Genomic DNA, 17,500 nt, shown 5'->3' on the forward strand with positions numbered 1-17,500 from the left:
TTTTTTTACACCTATTTTTAATATTTTCAATAACCCATAAAAATAATAACTATATTAATTAATAATAATAATAATAATAATAATAAAACTTTTTTTTTTTTTAATTATTATTAAAAAAAATTAAAATGAAAAGATGAGTGAATCACAGCAAAAGAATTCATTACAAATGAATAACAATAACAATTATAATAATAATAACAACAACAACAACAATAATAATAATAATAATAATAATAACCCAAATAATAATAATAATAATAATAATAATAATAATAATAATAACAACATTAAACATGAAATTACAAATTGGAGTAAATTACAAATGATACTAGAGAAATATATAGTAAAGAATAATATATCGAGTTTGGATAAAGGAATGGATTTATTATTACAATGGTTTGAAACTATTTCTAAAAATACTGATAAAATTAATACTTTTAAATCAATTGTTGGTATTAGTCCAGACAATAACAGTACAATCACTGGTAGAATGTCATATTCGACTTCATCGATTGGTGATTTAATTTCAAATAATACAACCGATGATAATAAAAAAAGAATTTTAATGGATGTAAATAATAATAATAATAATAATAGTAACAATAATAATAACAATAATAGTAGTAGTAATAGCGGCGACGAATCTACACCATTATTTGATTTTAGAAATAAAAGAATGAAAGTATCACGTTTATTATGTCACGAAGAAATGTTACACAATCCATTAAATGAAAATAATAATAATATAAATAATATAAATAATAATAATATAAATAATAATATAAATATAAATAATAATAATAATAAACATCATGGTTCAGATGTTGAAGAGAATTCAGAAGGTACTTTTGATGAAGATGAAAATTCATGTCCTGATAGTTTCGATAGTAATGATAATAATTCACCAGAAGATGCATATGGAGGTAGTGATAATGAATCCCCTCACATTGATGACGATAATAATGTAATTAGATCTCATTATGGTAATCATCATAATAATAATAATTCATCTTCAATGAGAAAGAATAATAGTGGAACTCATTCTACAATCGATTTAACTCATATTAAATTACCTTCACAAATGCAACAACATCAACAAATTCAACAACAATTACAAATGCAACAACATATGCAACAACAACAATTACAAATGCAACAACAACAACAAGCTCAACAACAAGCTCAACAACAACAAGGTGGTGGAATTGGTAAATCACCAACAATTTCTGGTAATAATAGTAGTATTGCACCATCACCAAAACAGTTGATGACAATTCGTGAGAAAATGTTGGAATATATTCAAAAGAATCCATCTGCAACAAGACCATCATGTATTCAAGTTGTACAACAACCTTCATCAAAAGTAGTTTGGAAAAATCGTCGTTTAGATACACCATTCAAAGTTAAAGTCGATTTGAAAGCCGCCTCTGCTATGGCTGGTACTAATTTAACAACTGCAAGTGTTATTACAATTGGTATTGTGACCGATCACAAAGGTAAACTTCAAATTGATAGTGTTGAAAACTTTACCGAAGCATTCAATGGCCAAGGTTTAGCCGTTTTCCAAGGTTTGAAAATGACTAAAGGTACTTGGGGTAAAGAATGGAATTTAACATTTATCGCTGTAGTTCGTCCAAATAATGCATCTTACAATAATCCAGTTATCATCTCTGTTTCTCAACCATTTTCAATCGTTGTTAAAACTCGTAAAAATCCACAAATTCGTCATAATAGTTATAGTAGTCATATATTAAATAATAACATTATGAGTAATCAAAATAATAATAATAACAATAATAATAATAATAACAATAACAATAATAATAATAATCAAAATCAAAATAATCAAAATAATCAAAATAATAATAATAATAATCAAAATAATAATAATAATAATAATCAAAATAATAATGGTGGAAATATGAATAATAATAATAATGGTGCAAGTGAAAATTCATCATCATCACCAGAAGTTTCTCCAACAATTGCTCCAAAAAGAGGTCGTATTCCAAACTCTGCTCCACAAATGTCTCTATCATCTGCTCCAACTACAACCCCACCTTCAAATTCAACTAGTACCACTACAACTACTTCAAATGGAAGAACTTTTGGACAAGATGAAATGGCAAGTTTATTATGGGCTGCTGAAATTAAACAAAAAGAACAACCAGATGGTGAACCTGAAACCATCCAAGGTAACAACAACAACAACAACAACAACAACAACAACAACAACAACAATAATAATAACAATAACAATAATAATAACAAAGGAAATCAAAACTATAATCATGGTGTAATTTTAAATACTTCTAAACCTGTTACAACTAGATAAAATAATAAAAAAATAATAATAATAATATAAAATTAGACCAATTTCAAAAAAAAAAAAAAAAAAAATTAGAATTGTAATTATAGTCAAAAAGTGTATAAAAACTCAAAAAAAAAAAAAAAAAAACCAAAGATATATGAGCGATTCCTTTTTAGTTAATAATTAAAGAGTGGAATATTAATTAATTGATAATTATTAAATGCGGCGGCGTTGTTGTAAATAAACGAACAAATAATTAATCAAATAAAAAAAAAAAAAAATTAAAAAAAAATAAAAAAAAAAAATAAAAAAAAAAATATTAATAAACCAATGAATCAAATTAATTTTTTTATTAATTAAAATAAGTTATTCCAATTTTGAGTAAAATTAACCCTTTTTCAAAAAAAAAAAAAAATAAAAAAATAAAAAATAAAAAAAAAAAAAAAACATATTACAACGAAAAAGGGTAACAATGAAATTTTATTTTTAAAATTCAAAACTAGTGCAATCCAAGTTTTAATACTTTTCATTATTAATAAATGAGTACCAGGGAAAAAAAAAGATTAATCTTGGATATTTTTTTTTTTCAAAAAAAAATTAAATATCTTGGCTGAGTGGCCAAAAAAAATAAAAAATTTGGGAGAGTGGTGAATTTTAAAACATAATGATTTTTTTTATTTTTTTTCATTATTTAATTAATTTACTACACCGGATTTTGTATAATAATAATAATAAAAAAATTAAATAAAAATAATAATATTCAAATATTAACACATTTGGAATTAAAAATTTTAAAAATTTAAATAAAACAATCATCCAATCTTTTTGGAATCTGATCAAAATTATTTTTTCATTTTTTTTTTTTTTTTTTTTTTAAATTGTTTTTTTAATAATTATTTTTGAAAACCTATATCCAAAGATATTCAGATTGGTTTTAACTGCTTTTCCTTTAATGACAAACAATACTTCAAACAGATTTTTTTTTTTTTTTTTTTTTTTTTTTTTTTTTAGTCCTAAAAATAGTACCACCCACTAAAAAATAGTGGTGTAGAATCTAAATAAAAATACTATGATCTCAAGATGTGTGCCACAAATTATATAATTTTTTTTAAAAAAAAAAAAAACTAATAAATTGGAAAAAAAAAAAAAAAAAACCCAATTTAAAAAAACCAAAAATATTAAATAAATAAATAAATAAAAATCCACAAAAAAAAAAAAAAAAAAAAAAAGAAAAAAAAAAAAAAAAAAAAAGAAAAGAACAAATAAAAAATAAATTCATATTATTTGAATAACTTCCATTTATTGGTTTTGTCTATTTTGGGTAAGCATTGTTTTTTTTTTTTTTTTTTATTTATTTTTTTTTTTTATTTTTATTTTTTTATTATTTTATTTTAAAAATATCAAAATTCGCAAACTGTGGATTATACTAAAAAAAATTAAAAAAAATATTTAAAAAAAAAAAAAATTTTTTTTTTTTTTTTTTTTTTTTTTTTTTTTTTTTTTTTTGGTGGTTCAAATAACGCACTTTCATATAATTTTTTATGTACATATAATTTTAATAATCCTAAATACAGTAAAATAACAAAAAAAAAAAAAATTAATAATAAATTAATTTTAAAAAAAAAAAATAGTAATAATAAAATAAGACCTCTTATTTTAAATATACTTCACTCTCTCCCAAGTGTATTTTTCAAATAAAAAAAAATAAAAATAAAAATAAAAATAAAAAACTAGATATAAAAATAAAAAATAAAAAATGGGGTAAATATATTTATACATATCATATATCTTTTGAAAAAAATAAAAAATAAAAAAAATAAAAATAATTGAATGAATAAAAAAAAAAACCAAATATAGAAAAAATAAAAAAAATAAAATAAAATAAAGTTATACTAATTCAAAAATTATTATTATATATATAGAGAAGTAAGTTTAATCGGAATTACAGCTATCTTATGCCAAAAAACAGATGGTTTTTGGAAAAATATAGATGATTCTTTATGTAGATTAGAAGTTTTAAAAAGTAATATAGATTCAAAATTTAGATTAGTTGCGATTTCAACTGATAATAGGGTATGTTTTTTTTTTTTTTTTTTTTTTTTTTTTCTTTTTTTCTTTTTTTTGTTTGGTTAAATAATTAAAATAAACTAACTTTACACTTATCCAATCTTACAATAATGATAGTGTATTTTTAATAAATGGGTTAGAACCAATAGTGAGATCACAAAATGTAGTGATCTATTTTTAGAGATAAAACAAGTATCATCTCAAAGTTCCAATGTAGAATATTTCGGTGTCAATTTCGCATATAAACCTGAAGTTGACAAGTTTTATGCATGTTTTTCAAAATGTATTGAAACTTTACAAACACAAAGAAGACAAAGTACTCTAAATATACAAGCTCTTCAAATAAATAATGGTATGTATGAATTATTATTATTATGTATAATATACCAAAAATAATATTAATTCGCTTTTTTATTTATTTTTAAAGAATTACAACAACAACTTCAACAGCAACAACAATTACCACCAATAGATCAATTACCACCACCACCAACATCAACATCAACATCAACAATATCAAATGCAAATATAAGTATATCAAATTCAATATCATATGATTCATTACATCAAATGGCGAGTGGTATTACATTAGAAGATTTACCACCACCACCACCATCAGCATCATCATTAATATTAAATAATAATACACCATTAGATTTAACATCATTACCACCAATTGATTTTTCAAATTTACCACCACCACCAACAGGATTAATGACATCAAGATCATCATTAACAGAAGCTAATGGATTAGAGATTAAAAATAAATTATCACCATTATTAAATGGTGGTGCAAGTGGTTTATCATCTTCACCACCACCAACAACTGAATCAAAGAATCAATTAAATTCAAGTAGTGGTAGTAATAATTCATCATCAGCACCACATTTAACTGATTTATTCTTACCAACAAATAATAATAATAGTAGTGGTAATCAATCTGCATCAAATAGTAGTCCAACATCACAATACCATCAATCACAACCAAATTTACAACAATATGGTACTGCACCATTGACAGCAAGTAGTAAACTATTACAACAGCAGCAACAACAACAACAACAACAACAACAAAATATAATTATGACAACAACTACAACTACAACAACTACAATTAATATAAAAACAGGATCAAGTTCTGATAGTTTTTTAAAGACAGCATCTGGTAGAAGATCAATCAGAGTTAGACATTCAACTAATCAAGCAGCAGATCAACAAAAGAAAACTATGGGTAGAAAAGATGGTTTAGCAGTTTCATTACAAAATGTTGAAGGTTTACAAAATATAGCAGAGAATTTAGAGGATGAAACTTTGAATCTATTGGATTTAGTCAATGAACAAGTGGTAACACCAGAGATATCAAACAATGCCCATTTGAATCAATCATTAATGAAAATCTTTGAACATTTACAGGTATTATTTATTTTAACTGGTCAAGCATCAACTCATCCAGGTGGTAAATTAATTACTCAAGTTGTAAATAAACTTGGTAGAGGACCACAAGCATCAGAATTCTTCTCTGGTAAATCAGTGGATGGAGGTTATCAATGGTATAATCTTGATGAGGTTAAAGATTCTGTCATTGGTATTCACAATTTATTAGCATTGAAAAAGAATCTTATCACAGCTATAGCTCATCTTTCAACTTGTGTAAGAGTGTTGGGTTTACAAGCTAGTCTTGAAATCGATTGGATGTCAAGAAATAAATCATCAGAAACAGAGAAAATAGTGGTACAATTGGCTTGTTTAACTAGAGAATTAATCAGTTCAATGTCAAGATTATTAGCTGCAACCGTAACCTATTGTTATGTTTGTTCTTCAATTGCTTTCATTAGAAATCAACAACATTCTGCATCGGCCGATCATAATCAAGCATCCATTCAAAATAGAATTAGATCACCATCAACCATTGATACAATTAATATTTGGGATGAATTGAAAACCATTAAAACCATACCAACCGTACCAAAAGATGGTTCAATATTAAAGGTTACATTGAACCAATTGGTGTTAATGTTAACTTCGGAAACTTCATACGATAGTAAATTCCTTAAAACTTTTATCACCACCTATCAATCATTCGCTTCACCTGGTGTTCTATTCACAAAGTTGATAGAACGTTTCTACGTACCAGAATGGTATAGTACTGTACCCACTAAAATTAGCACAATTCAACAAAAGGTAATCGTGGTTTTAAAATATTGGATTGAAAATCAATCATCGGATTTCGATCAAGATGTTATCGATCAAATTTACTTTTTCATTAATAATTTGGCAAATTCAAATGAAGGCTATTCAGAATTGTCTAGATTATTACGTGGTTTATTGGATAAAATGATTCAAGATCGTGAAGTTAAATTTGAACTCCTATTTCAAATGCCACCAAGAATCTCTTTTGAAGAGGATTCAATCTTATCTCCAATTGAATTATTCTCTGAATGGAGTGCTCAATCAATTGCTCAACAATTAACTCTAATAGATTTCTCTATCTTTAAAGATTTGGAAGCAAGAGAATTATTAAATCAAAATTTTAATAAACCAAAATTAAAGTATAAATCACCAACAATTATGAGAATGATTTCAAAATCAACTCAAGTAAGTAAAAAAAAAAATTATTTAATAATAATAATAATAATTAAAAAAAAAAAAAAAAAAAAAATTTATTTACTTATATATTATTATTATTTTTTTATAATAGTTTTCATTTTGGGTTGCATATGTTATTTTAATGGAACCAAAAAAAGAAAAAAGAATTAAAATTTTTGAAAAGTTTTGTGAAGTTGGTAAATATTTATTAAAGATGAATAATTTCAATTCTTTAATGGGTTTAAATGCTGGTTTAAATTTAACTTGTGTTCATAGATTAAAGAAAACAAAGAAAAAGTTATCATCATCTGCTATTTCAATTTTAACTGAATTGGAAAGAATTTTCTCTTCAAAGAAATCTTTTAAAAATTATAGAGATCATTTATCAACTGTACAATTACCATGTATTCCATATTTGTATGTATTTTTTTTTTTTTTAAAAAAAAATATTCAATAGAGGTTTATTTATTAATTTAATAATAATAATAATTTTTTTTTTTTTTTTTAATTTTAAATTTTAAATAGAGGATTTAATTTAACAGATATTACATTTATTGAAGAAGGTAATACTGATAATATTTCATCAACGGATCCAGCAGCAGCAAATATTGGACCATTAATTAATTTTAAAAAGAGAGAATTACTTTACCAAGCATGGGCTGATCTTAGTAGATTCCAAGAAACTCCATACACTTTCCAACCTGAAGAACCATTAAATACTTTCTTATTAAATTTCCCAATTTTAGATGATAAAGAACTTTATGATTTATCAATTGCTCTCGAACCAAAATAAAAAAAAAAATTAACATCGATATAAATAATAATTCTGAAAATAATAATAACAATTTATAATAATAATAATAATAATAATAATAATAATAATAATAATAATAATAATAATAATAATAATAATAATAATAATAATAATAATAATAATAATAATAATAATAATAATAATAATAATAATAATAATCCTCTTTTTAAAAGAAGAAGATATTTATTTACTCTCTCTATTTATAAAACAAAATATTAAAAAAAAAAAAAAGAAAAAAAAAAAAAAAAGAAAAAAAAAAAAAAAAGATATAAATAACAAAATATGATAAAATATTTGTAACAATAGTAATTTAAATAAAAGCTTAGCTCCTTTTTGGATTCGAGTTTTCCAACAATTTATTTATTTATTTTTTAAAATACAATTTTTTTTTTTTTTTTTAAACAAGTTATTTTAAATTTACATTTAATTATTTTTTTTTTTTTATTATTATTGGAATAAAAATAATAATAAAAATAATTAATTTATTCTAATTCAACCCCATTTCTAGTTTCTGTATCATAATTTTTCTTATCTTCTTCTTTGTTTTCTTTCTTTTTACTTAATGATACGAAACCTGGGTGGAATGGAATCCAAATACACATTAATAAAAACATTGGGAGAGTATCCAAACCATAGAATAAAGGTTCGTTAATCATAACTGCTGAATGATAACCGCCTAATAATTTATAATATTAATTATTTAATTAATAATTTTACATTAGTTTTAATTAAAATTTCGAAGAAATAGAGAAAAAAAATAAAAAAAATAAATAAAAAAACTTACCTGCATATTCTGCAACACGATATATACTTCTTAAAATAATTAATATACCACTTGCAAATAAAGCAATAAATATAATTCTCCATTTTTTATCCTCTTCTTGTACTTTTAATACCTTAATATATAAATATATTATTAAAAAAAAGAATAATGTGAATGAACATAAAGCTATACATAATCCTGTTAACATCACACCTTTTGCTGGCTTATCTAAATCAGGATTATCTGCTGATTGAGCTAAAAGTGCGCCACCAGCTAATTTTATTTTAAAAAAATATTAAATAATTAATTAAGTAAATAAATAAATAAATAAATAAATAAATAATAATTACCTCCTTGAATAATAATTGAAAATATATCCACTATTAAAAATAAATATTTAACAACGTTTGGTTTAAAAATTGGATGTTGTATTCCAGTTCTTTTCATAATTTTACCAAGTTGGGCAAATAAAAAAACAGCTGCTAAAGCAGTTGGTGGTAATAGAATAAGTAATGTAGTTGCAATATATGTTCCAAGGACATGGGTGTCTTGGGCACTCTTAATTCTAATTGCATATCCTATGACTGTAACTGTATATATTTATTTAATTAATTTTTTTTTTTTTAAAATAGAAAAGTAATTAGTAATCATTTTAGTAATTTCTTTTTTTTTTCCTTTATTTTTCTTTTTAATTGCCCCCCTTACCAATTCCTGCACCAGGTGCAACTAAAAAATAAAACTTTTTAAATTTTATTGATAAAATTATTAATACAAGAGACACTGTTGAAAAGCACACAATAGCTGCTATTGATAATCCTTGACTTGGTTCATATCCATATAAATTTGGATACTTTGGGAGGTCGGCTAAATTTACCGAAGAAGAATTCATTATGTTTAAAAAAAAAAAATTTATTGCAATATTTTATTATTTTATTTATTTATTTATTTATTTTAATTATTTATTTAATTATTATATAATAACTATATAATTAATTTTTAATTTAATTTTTTTTTTTTATTTTTTTTTTTTCCCCTTTGGTTTAAAAATAAATATTTTTTAGTAAATATTTTAAGTTCCCACCTTACAACTCTTATTTTAAATAAAAGAGAAAAAAAAAAAAATTGTTTGTATATTGTAAGCATTAAAAAAAAAAAAAAAAAATTATTTTTAATTATTTTAAAAAAAGATTGGTGTTGGGATTATTTCCAAAAATATCAATTCCATGTCGCGATAACTTGAATTAATTCAGAAAACAAATTGTGATATCATTGTTTTAATTCTATTGTTTTTTATTTTTGTTTTGACTCTATGGAGAATTTTTATTTTGTTGGAGTTGTAACCTTCGCAAACATTAAAACTGACCCCCTAAAAAATAAAAAGGTTTTTTTTTTTTATTTTAAAATAAAAACGTTTAAATTATTTTAATTTTAATTTTTTTTTTTTTTAAAAAATAAAAAATCGGGTTGGAGTTTGTAATATGCTTTGTTGTTTTTTTTTTTTTTTTAAAAACAAAATGTAAAAAATAAAAATCATCAATGTAACTTTCCCAAAATGGTATTTTTTTCTTTTCATTTCAAAAATGTGACAATAACAACAAATCATTTTTTTACTTTTTTTCTTTTTTTTTTAAATAAGTATTAGAGTTTTAAAATTAAAATATAAAAAAAAAAAAAAAAAAACAAAAAAACATTTAAAATGTATTTGTGCGGATATTAAAATATTTTAAATGTCTTTTTTTATTTTTTTTTTTTATATATAAATTTTAAAACTCTACCACTTATTTTTTTATATTTAATTTTTTTTTATTATTTGTTTTTTATTTTTAGTTTTTTTTTTTTTTTTTTTTTTTTTTTTCAGAATTTTATTTTTACACACGCACAAAAAAAAGAACATGAGGTCTTAAGACTATTAATATTGATATTTTCCCAATTCAAATTTTGTTTCTGAATTTCTTTTTAAGCAATGAAATTGTTTGAATGACTCTGTGACATAAACTAAGGTTTCACCTGAAACGAAATCATCTGATGGTGCAAATAGGATATCATGCAATGAAATAGCAATAGCATTTTCAGGAACTACACCATTTGCCAACTTTTGGCTAAACCCATCACAAAAATAAATATAGCTTACAGAATTTGGAATTGAACCTTTCACAAGTTGATAATCAATATTGAAAATATAAAGATTTTCAATTGATGGTGGCAATGACTTAAGTGATTGGTTAAATCCATCTGGCAACAATAATCTTATACAAGAGGATGGAAAAATTGGTGGTAAATTTTGGCCAACTCCAATTGCAATATTTTCAGTTTCAGGAACAATACCTCCATTTTCATAGATTGTAAATTCTACACCATCTAAAAAAAAAAAAAAAAAAAAAAAAAAAAAAAAAAAGAAAAAAAAAAAAAATAATAATTAGTACAATTTTAAAATATTCATTTCTTATTATTAGTATATATAATTAAAAAAATATTACCAAATATAGTTTTTTTTAAAACTTTATTTTGTGGTACTATGTAAGATAGTTTTTCTTCTTGTTGTTGGGATTTAATATTTAATTGCATTTGAGATTTCAAAAGATGTTCATAAATTTTTTCTTGTACTAATTGTTCGCGAAATTGGTTATTAAATGATATAACACCCTCTTCTTTTTCAATAGAAATATCATTTTCATCTGTTTTATTATTATTATTATTATTATTATTTTTATTATTATTATTATTATTATTATTATTATTATTATTATTATTATTATTATTATTATTATTATTAATAATGTTTGTTGTATTATTTTTATCATCATCATTTATTGGTTCATCTAAAATTTCAGAAGGATTTTTTGGTATTATAAAATCATCTTGAGATTCACCAATTATTTTAAAAGTTTTCTCATATAAAATATCTTTTATTAATTGAATTTGATCAGGTTCAATTGAAAATGTAATATTACGATAATTTGGTAATGGGTCATCCAAACTTGATAGTAATTTTTTTGATTGTTCATAATGTTTTAAAACTGCTACATAATTAGATGTTTGAATTTCATTTTCATTATCATATAAATCTGAAAGGTGTGAAATTGATGATTTAATTGTTTTCAATTTTTGATCAATATGCATATGGATATCATCACATTTTTGACATTCTGTGGAAATTTCACTTAATAAATTATTTAGAACCAATGTAACATGTCTTATGATTCTATCAGCTTCAGTTTTAACTATATTACCGATTTTTTCAAGTTTGCTTTTTTTTTCTTCATGTTCCATATCTGATTTCTTTAAAACTTTTTCTATGGATTTTGAAAAGTTTTTAAAAATTGGAATTGTTTTTTTTAATTTTGAAATCATTGGAGAAACATATTCATCTTTAAGTAATTTAAATGTATGACTTCTATGTTTATCGCTTGTTATACATATGATACATACTGGTTCTTCACATTCAATACAAACTGATTTAATTATTTCTGATGGATGTTCTAAACATTCATTATTACATTGAGGTTGTACAATATTATTTTCTTCCATTTTTTTTTTCACCTTTTTTCAAAATGTGTATTAAAAAAAATAATAATAATAAAAAATAAAAATAAAAATAAAAATAATATAAAAATTGAGATTTAGGGTCACCACAAATAATAAAAAAAAAAAAAAAAAAAAAAATAAAAAAATAATAAAAACAATTGAGATTTAAATCACACACAAAAAATTTGTTGTAACATTTGAATTTTTTGTTGTTACTTTTTTGATATTTACCATAAAACTCCATTTTTTTATTGGGTTTGTGGGTGTGATGCGGGGGTGTTTTTTTTTTTTTTTTTTTTTTTGAATATTGACAAACTAAAAATAGAAAGCTTAGAATCTTGAGAAAAAAAAAAAAAAAAAAAAAAAAAAATTACACAAAAAATTATTTATAAATAAAAAATAAACAGTTTATAATATACTAATTAGTAATTTAATAATAAATTTTTAATACATCCATAACAAAACTTTGGAATTTTCTAAAAATTCCATTTTTCTTTTTATTAAAAAAAGAAATTGAAAATAAGTTGCCACGTTGCATTGTTTCTTTTTTTTTTTTTTTTTTTTTGTTTTTTTTATTTTTACTTTTTTGATTTTTTTTAAAAAGCAACAAATCAGTCCCTGTTAAATATTTATTTGAAAAAAACAAAAAAAAAAAAAAAAAATAAAATAAAATGTTTAATTTAGTTTTAAAGTCTAGAATTTTAAAACCATCAGCATCAATAATATTTAAGAGAAACTTCTCTATTATTGGTGGTAATAAAATGATATTAAGACAAGAAAATAATATACCTATCAATAATAGAAATATTAATAATCAATTTTCATCCAATGTTATTAATAGTAGAACCACTACTGCCACAGCTACATATAAACCTGAAATTCTATTAGATATTCAACAACCACAACAATTAGTGCAACAACAACAACCACAACAACTACAATTACCATCACCAACATTAATTGGTAAATTAGTAACATTAAGAAAAATGAAAATTGAAGATAGAGATGACATTTTAAAAGCATCAACAGATGGTGAATTATGGAATTTAAAAGTAACGATTGTACCAGGCCCAACAACAGTTGATAAATATATTGATATAGCAATGGGAGGAGCTTCCAATGGTACTGTTATACCATTTGTAATTATAAATAATGAAAATGGAAAAATCATTGGATCAACTAGATTTTGGAAAGTTGATATTGTGAATAGAAAACTTGAGATTGGACATACTTGGTTAAGTAAATCAATTCAAAGATCAGGAGTAAATACTGAATGTAAATATCTATTATTAAAATTTGCATTTGAAGAAATGAATGCAATTCGTGTTCAATTTACAACTGATGAATTAAATGAAGCTTCTCAAAAAGCAATCTTAAGAATTGGTGCCATCAAAGAAGGTATCATTAGACATGAAAGAATTATGCCAGATGGTCGTAAAAGAAATTCAATTAGATATAGTATAATCGATTCTGAATGGAAACAAGTTAAATTAAAATTATCAAATATGATGAATAAATAAAAAATAAAAAATAAAAAAATAAAAAATATTATTTTATCATTATTTTATTTATTTATTTTAATTATTTATTTTAATTATTTATTTTAATTATTTATTTTAATTATTATTGTTATTATTATTATTTTATTTTTTTCATTAATTTTTTATTCTTGATAAATATATTTTAAATTTAAACTTGGATTCATTTCTTTCATTTCATCAATGATTTTATCAGATTTAAAATTTGGATCAGATTTTAAAGAATCGAAATATTTATCAATGATAATTGCCAACATACGATAGCAAGTGTAAATTTCAGTGATTACTAAATTAAAGATTTGAGTTTGAGCATATTGACATTGAGAGAAATGATTGATAGAGTTGTTACGAATTGCAGCTATAGCAGATCTCCAATTTTGTTCGAAAGCATGAAGAATCTTTGTAACATTTGAAGTGTTGAAAGAAGGATTCTCTTTGAGATCGATTTTAACATTTGATTCAACCAATGGACCCCATTCCCAAGAGAAAGAGATGAAATGTGATAAATATTTTAGATTTGCGATTTGAGTATCAACATATTTCTTTGCAACTGATTGAAAACTTTTATAGAATGGTTTAATGGTTATATCTTGATCAGGTGGTATAATGTCACCATTGGTAGCGGTACCACCAGTGCCATTACTACTAACGACGTATTCTTGGATCGATTGAACCACAATGGCATAGTTATTAGCCAAGAATATGATTTGATCATCTTTTGATTCGATTTCTTGTACCAATCTATTGATTAACCCATTACAACTATCCTTCAACTCTGCAACTGCTTTACATAGAATATTTTGACACTCACATTGTGTTGGAATGTTTGCAGAAACCGCTTGAATTGTTGTTATGAAATCTGCATACTTTCTAATTACATAATGTGGTGAATTACAAGAGATACCAGCTTTTAAATCTTTAATCGATGTATTTTTAATATGATCCAAATACAATGAGAATAATTTTACAAATCTATTGGAAATCATTGCAATCAATCTATCGAATGGTTTATCCAATGCATTTACACCACGTTCATTCATCATTGATCTATAACGATACAACATTGATATCATCAATACCAATCCAACCACATCATAACTATTAGCAAGATAATTCTCTGTAACTTCAACCAAATGATTAATTGAACGTGTAAATATTGATAAAATAATATCCTCACCACCTAAAAAGAAATCCTTTACAAATAATGTTTCTGAACCTAAAATATCCATTAAAAAATAAATCATTGATCTAAATAATTGATCAAATGAATATTTTACTGATGGTAATTCTTTACCTGATTCTTTTGAATTATTATTACTATTACTATTGCTATTATTATTATTAGTATTTACAATCGGTATAAATTCTAAAGCTGCTTCTAAAAATGGTATTGAACTTGATGATTGTGGTGGTTCAATTGGTGGTAATTCTAAAACTTCTTTAACTAATAATTCGCATCTATTACCCATTGAAAATGTTGTATGTAATTGTTGTTGTTGTTGCTGTTGTTGCTGTTGTCCATTATTATTATTATTACTATTTTTACTTGGTGTTGAATTAAATAAACTTTTAATTTTACCAGTACCAATATTAATGAAATCATTTTTACCAGGTGCACCATCTTCTAATAATTTTAATAACGCACTAACATATGCTTTATAGAATGATGTGAAATACTTTTCATTATTTTCAACATATGATAAAATTACTTCACTTGCAATATATTGTGAATATTTAAATAAGAATTGAAATAGGTAACCCATATTTGCCAATTGTTTTTGTTTTTGTTTCTTTTCTGCTAATTTCTTAAAATTTGAATTTAAAGTTGTTGCTAAATATTTTTGAATCTTTTGAATTGATGCCACTGTTAATTTACTTAATTGTGGTTCATTCATTGCACAAATTGTTGGTGATATCTTTTTATAATCATCAAATAATGTTATCTTTGTATCTAATTTTGTTAAATTTGAAATATAATAATCATCAATACCATTTTTTGAATTTGTTAAATCACTTTTTTAAATAAATAAATAAAAAGTTAGTTTTTTTTTTATTTTTTTTTTTTTTTTCTATTATAATATGTTTATGTGTAATAAATATTACCTATAAAATTCAGGATCAATAATTACAGCATCTAAAAATTTTGATAATTTTTCATCAAATAATTTTCTATTATTTAATTTATGATTCATTGACATTGATCTTTCTTGAAGTGAATTCATTTCTGAACCAATACTTTTTAAATCATTATAATAATTATTTAACATTGTTTCTAATGTTTCTAATACTCCATCAACAACTTGAATTTGTGTATATAATGTTAAAAAATTATCTCTTTCTTGAAAATCTAATTATAATTAAATTTAAAAATAAGAATAATAATAATAATATGTATTAACATCTTTAATCTATTATCTATGTGTTTTCTTATATATACTTACAATCATTAATTGTCATTTTATCCATTTGATTTAAATTATTTTCAACATCTTTTGAATATTGTCTAAGATCATATCCTTTTATTAATGCTTCTTTAATTAATTCTTGATCTGTATATGTGAAAAATAATGATAATCATTAATATTAAATAAATAAATAAATAAATATACATATAATAATTACCAGCTGCAGATATTGAATCATCATCAAAATCAGAACCTAAAATAGTTGTAATATCTAATTCACCTAAATCTTCAAGTTCTTCTCTTTCCTTTCTTAAATCTTCTAATAATAATTTAGATGATTGTTTCATAAAATGTTTACTTGGTGTTGAACTCATCTTTTTTTAATTATCTGTATCGTAATAACATTAAAAATACACCTTTTTTTTATTATTTTCTATTATTTTTTTTTTTTTTCTTTTTTTTTTTTTTTTTGAAGTGTAGTAGTTATTATATTACACAATAAATAATATTTTATTTTTTTTTTTTTTTTCTTTTGTGATTTTTTTTTTTTTTTTTTTTTTTTTTCAAAAAAACTGGTAATTTTTTTTTTTTTTTTTTTTTTTTTTAAATAATTTTTTTTTTTTATTTTCGATTTGTTTTCTGGTTAATTCCAAAAAAAATTTTAATTATCTTTAACTTTAAAAGTATTATTTTTTTATTTATTATTTGAATAAAATTAAAATTAAGATTATTATAGAATAAATAAAAATTTTTAATTTTTATTATATTATTTGATCATTTTCAAATAATTTTTATTTTTATTTTTTTTTTATTTTTTTTATTTATATTTATAAATAATTTTTTTTTTTTATATTTATTGATAATTATAAAATAAATAGGTATAAAAATAATTTATAAATTTATTATTATTATTATTATTAATATTATTATTATTAAACCAAATTTAAATATCAGCTGGTTTTAATAAAATTTTACCTTTTGAAGCACGACCTTCTAAAAGATTATGAGCATCTGATGCTCTTTCTAAATCGATAATTGTTGGATTTGATAAAACCAATTTACCTTGTTCAACCCAAGAGAAAATTTCTGTCATACGTTGTTCCATTGAACCTTTTTCAGCGATATAATGAGCCAAAGTTGGACGAGTTAAAAAGAGTGAACCATTGGTTGACAAGAGTAATGGGTCAATTGGTGGTACAGGACCACTTGCATTACCAATTAAACATAACATACCCAATGGTTTCAAAGACAATAATGACTGTTTCCAAGTGGATGCACCTACACCATCATAAACCACATCAACACCATTACCATCATTCAATTGCTTAACTAATTTGGCCAACTCTTCTAAATTGTTACCTTGATTATAATTGATGATAACATCAGCACCCAACTTTTTGCAAATTTCTTCTTTCTCTGGTGTCGACACTGTAGTGATGACCTTGGCACCCAATATCTTGGCCATTTGGATTAGAATCTGGCCCAAGCCAC

At 22.5% G+C, this 17,500-nt stretch overlaps 7 protein-coding genes across 7 annotated transcripts in view; 3 read left to right on the forward strand and 4 right to left on the reverse strand.

The window, feature by feature from the left end:
• Nucleotides 1-133: 133 nt before the first annotated feature.
• DDB_G0271850 (hypothetical protein) lies at nucleotides 134-2,335 on the forward strand (the record flags this gene model as incomplete). Its single annotated transcript, XM_640346.1, has 1 exon — nucleotides 134-2,335. The coding sequence occupies one exon, from the start codon at nucleotides 134-136 to the stop codon at nucleotides 2,333-2,335; it is 2,202 nt and encodes a 733-aa protein (XP_645438.1).
• A 1,732-nt stretch (nucleotides 2,336-4,067) lies between these two features.
• Nucleotides 4,068-7,757, forward strand: gefS (Ras guanine nucleotide exchange factor; the record flags this gene model as incomplete). The annotated part of the gene is made up of 6 exons (XM_640347.1): nucleotides 4,068-4,072; nucleotides 4,234-4,384; nucleotides 4,496-4,730; nucleotides 4,806-6,973; nucleotides 7,077-7,381; nucleotides 7,490-7,757. The coding sequence occupies 6 exons, from the start codon at nucleotides 4,068-4,070 to the stop codon at nucleotides 7,755-7,757; spliced, it is 3,132 nt and encodes a 1,043-aa protein (XP_645439.1).
• Nucleotides 7,758-8,260: 503 nt separating this feature from the next.
• Nucleotides 8,261-9,430, reverse strand: DDB_G0271852 (hypothetical protein; the record flags this gene model as incomplete). The annotated part of the gene is made up of 4 exons (XM_640348.1): nucleotides 8,261-8,454; nucleotides 8,563-8,814; nucleotides 8,892-9,131; nucleotides 9,247-9,430. 4 exons carry the CDS (start codon nucleotides 9,428-9,430, stop codon nucleotides 8,261-8,263), a joined length of 870 nt encoding a protein of 289 aa, XP_645440.1.
• Nucleotides 9,431-10,450: 1,020 nt separating this feature from the next.
• On the reverse strand, nucleotides 10,451-12,069 carry DDB_G0271876 (hypothetical protein; the record flags this gene model as incomplete). Its single annotated transcript, XM_640349.1, has 2 exons — nucleotides 10,451-10,899; nucleotides 11,019-12,069. The coding sequence occupies 2 exons, from the start codon at nucleotides 12,067-12,069 to the stop codon at nucleotides 10,451-10,453; spliced, it is 1,500 nt and encodes a 499-aa protein (XP_645441.1).
• A 668-nt stretch (nucleotides 12,070-12,737) lies between these two features.
• On the forward strand, nucleotides 12,738-13,586 carry DDB_G0271854 (hypothetical protein; the record flags this gene model as incomplete). The annotated part of the gene is made up of 1 exon (XM_640350.1): nucleotides 12,738-13,586. The coding sequence occupies one exon, from the start codon at nucleotides 12,738-12,740 to the stop codon at nucleotides 13,584-13,586; it is 849 nt and encodes a 282-aa protein (XP_645442.1).
• A 143-nt stretch (nucleotides 13,587-13,729) lies between these two features.
• On the reverse strand, nucleotides 13,730-16,383 carry vps52C (Vps52 / Sac2 family protein; the record flags this gene model as incomplete). The annotated part of the gene is made up of 4 exons (XM_640351.1): nucleotides 13,730-15,617; nucleotides 15,708-15,951; nucleotides 16,046-16,153; nucleotides 16,227-16,383. The coding sequence occupies 4 exons, from the start codon at nucleotides 16,381-16,383 to the stop codon at nucleotides 13,730-13,732; spliced, it is 2,397 nt and encodes a 798-aa protein (XP_645443.1).
• Nucleotides 16,384-16,952: 569 nt separating this feature from the next.
• Nucleotides 16,953-17,500, reverse strand: part of DDB_G0271884 (alcohol dehydrogenase) — a gene marked incomplete at both ends in the record, with an annotated part of 996 nt that continues 448 nt past the window's right edge. Inside the window, one exon of the mRNA XM_640352.2 lies at nucleotides 16,953-17,500. This exon is cut by the window's right edge and continues 448 nt beyond it. Within this exon, the coding sequence (XP_645444.2) occupies nucleotides 16,953-17,500 (548 nt within the window).

This window comes from Dictyostelium discoideum (genome assembly GCF_000004695.1).
Source record: "Dictyostelium discoideum AX4 chromosome 2 chromosome, whole genome shotgun sequence".
In the NCBI taxonomy this organism is placed as follows: domain Eukaryota; phylum Evosea; class Eumycetozoa; order Dictyosteliales; family Dictyosteliaceae; genus Dictyostelium; species Dictyostelium discoideum.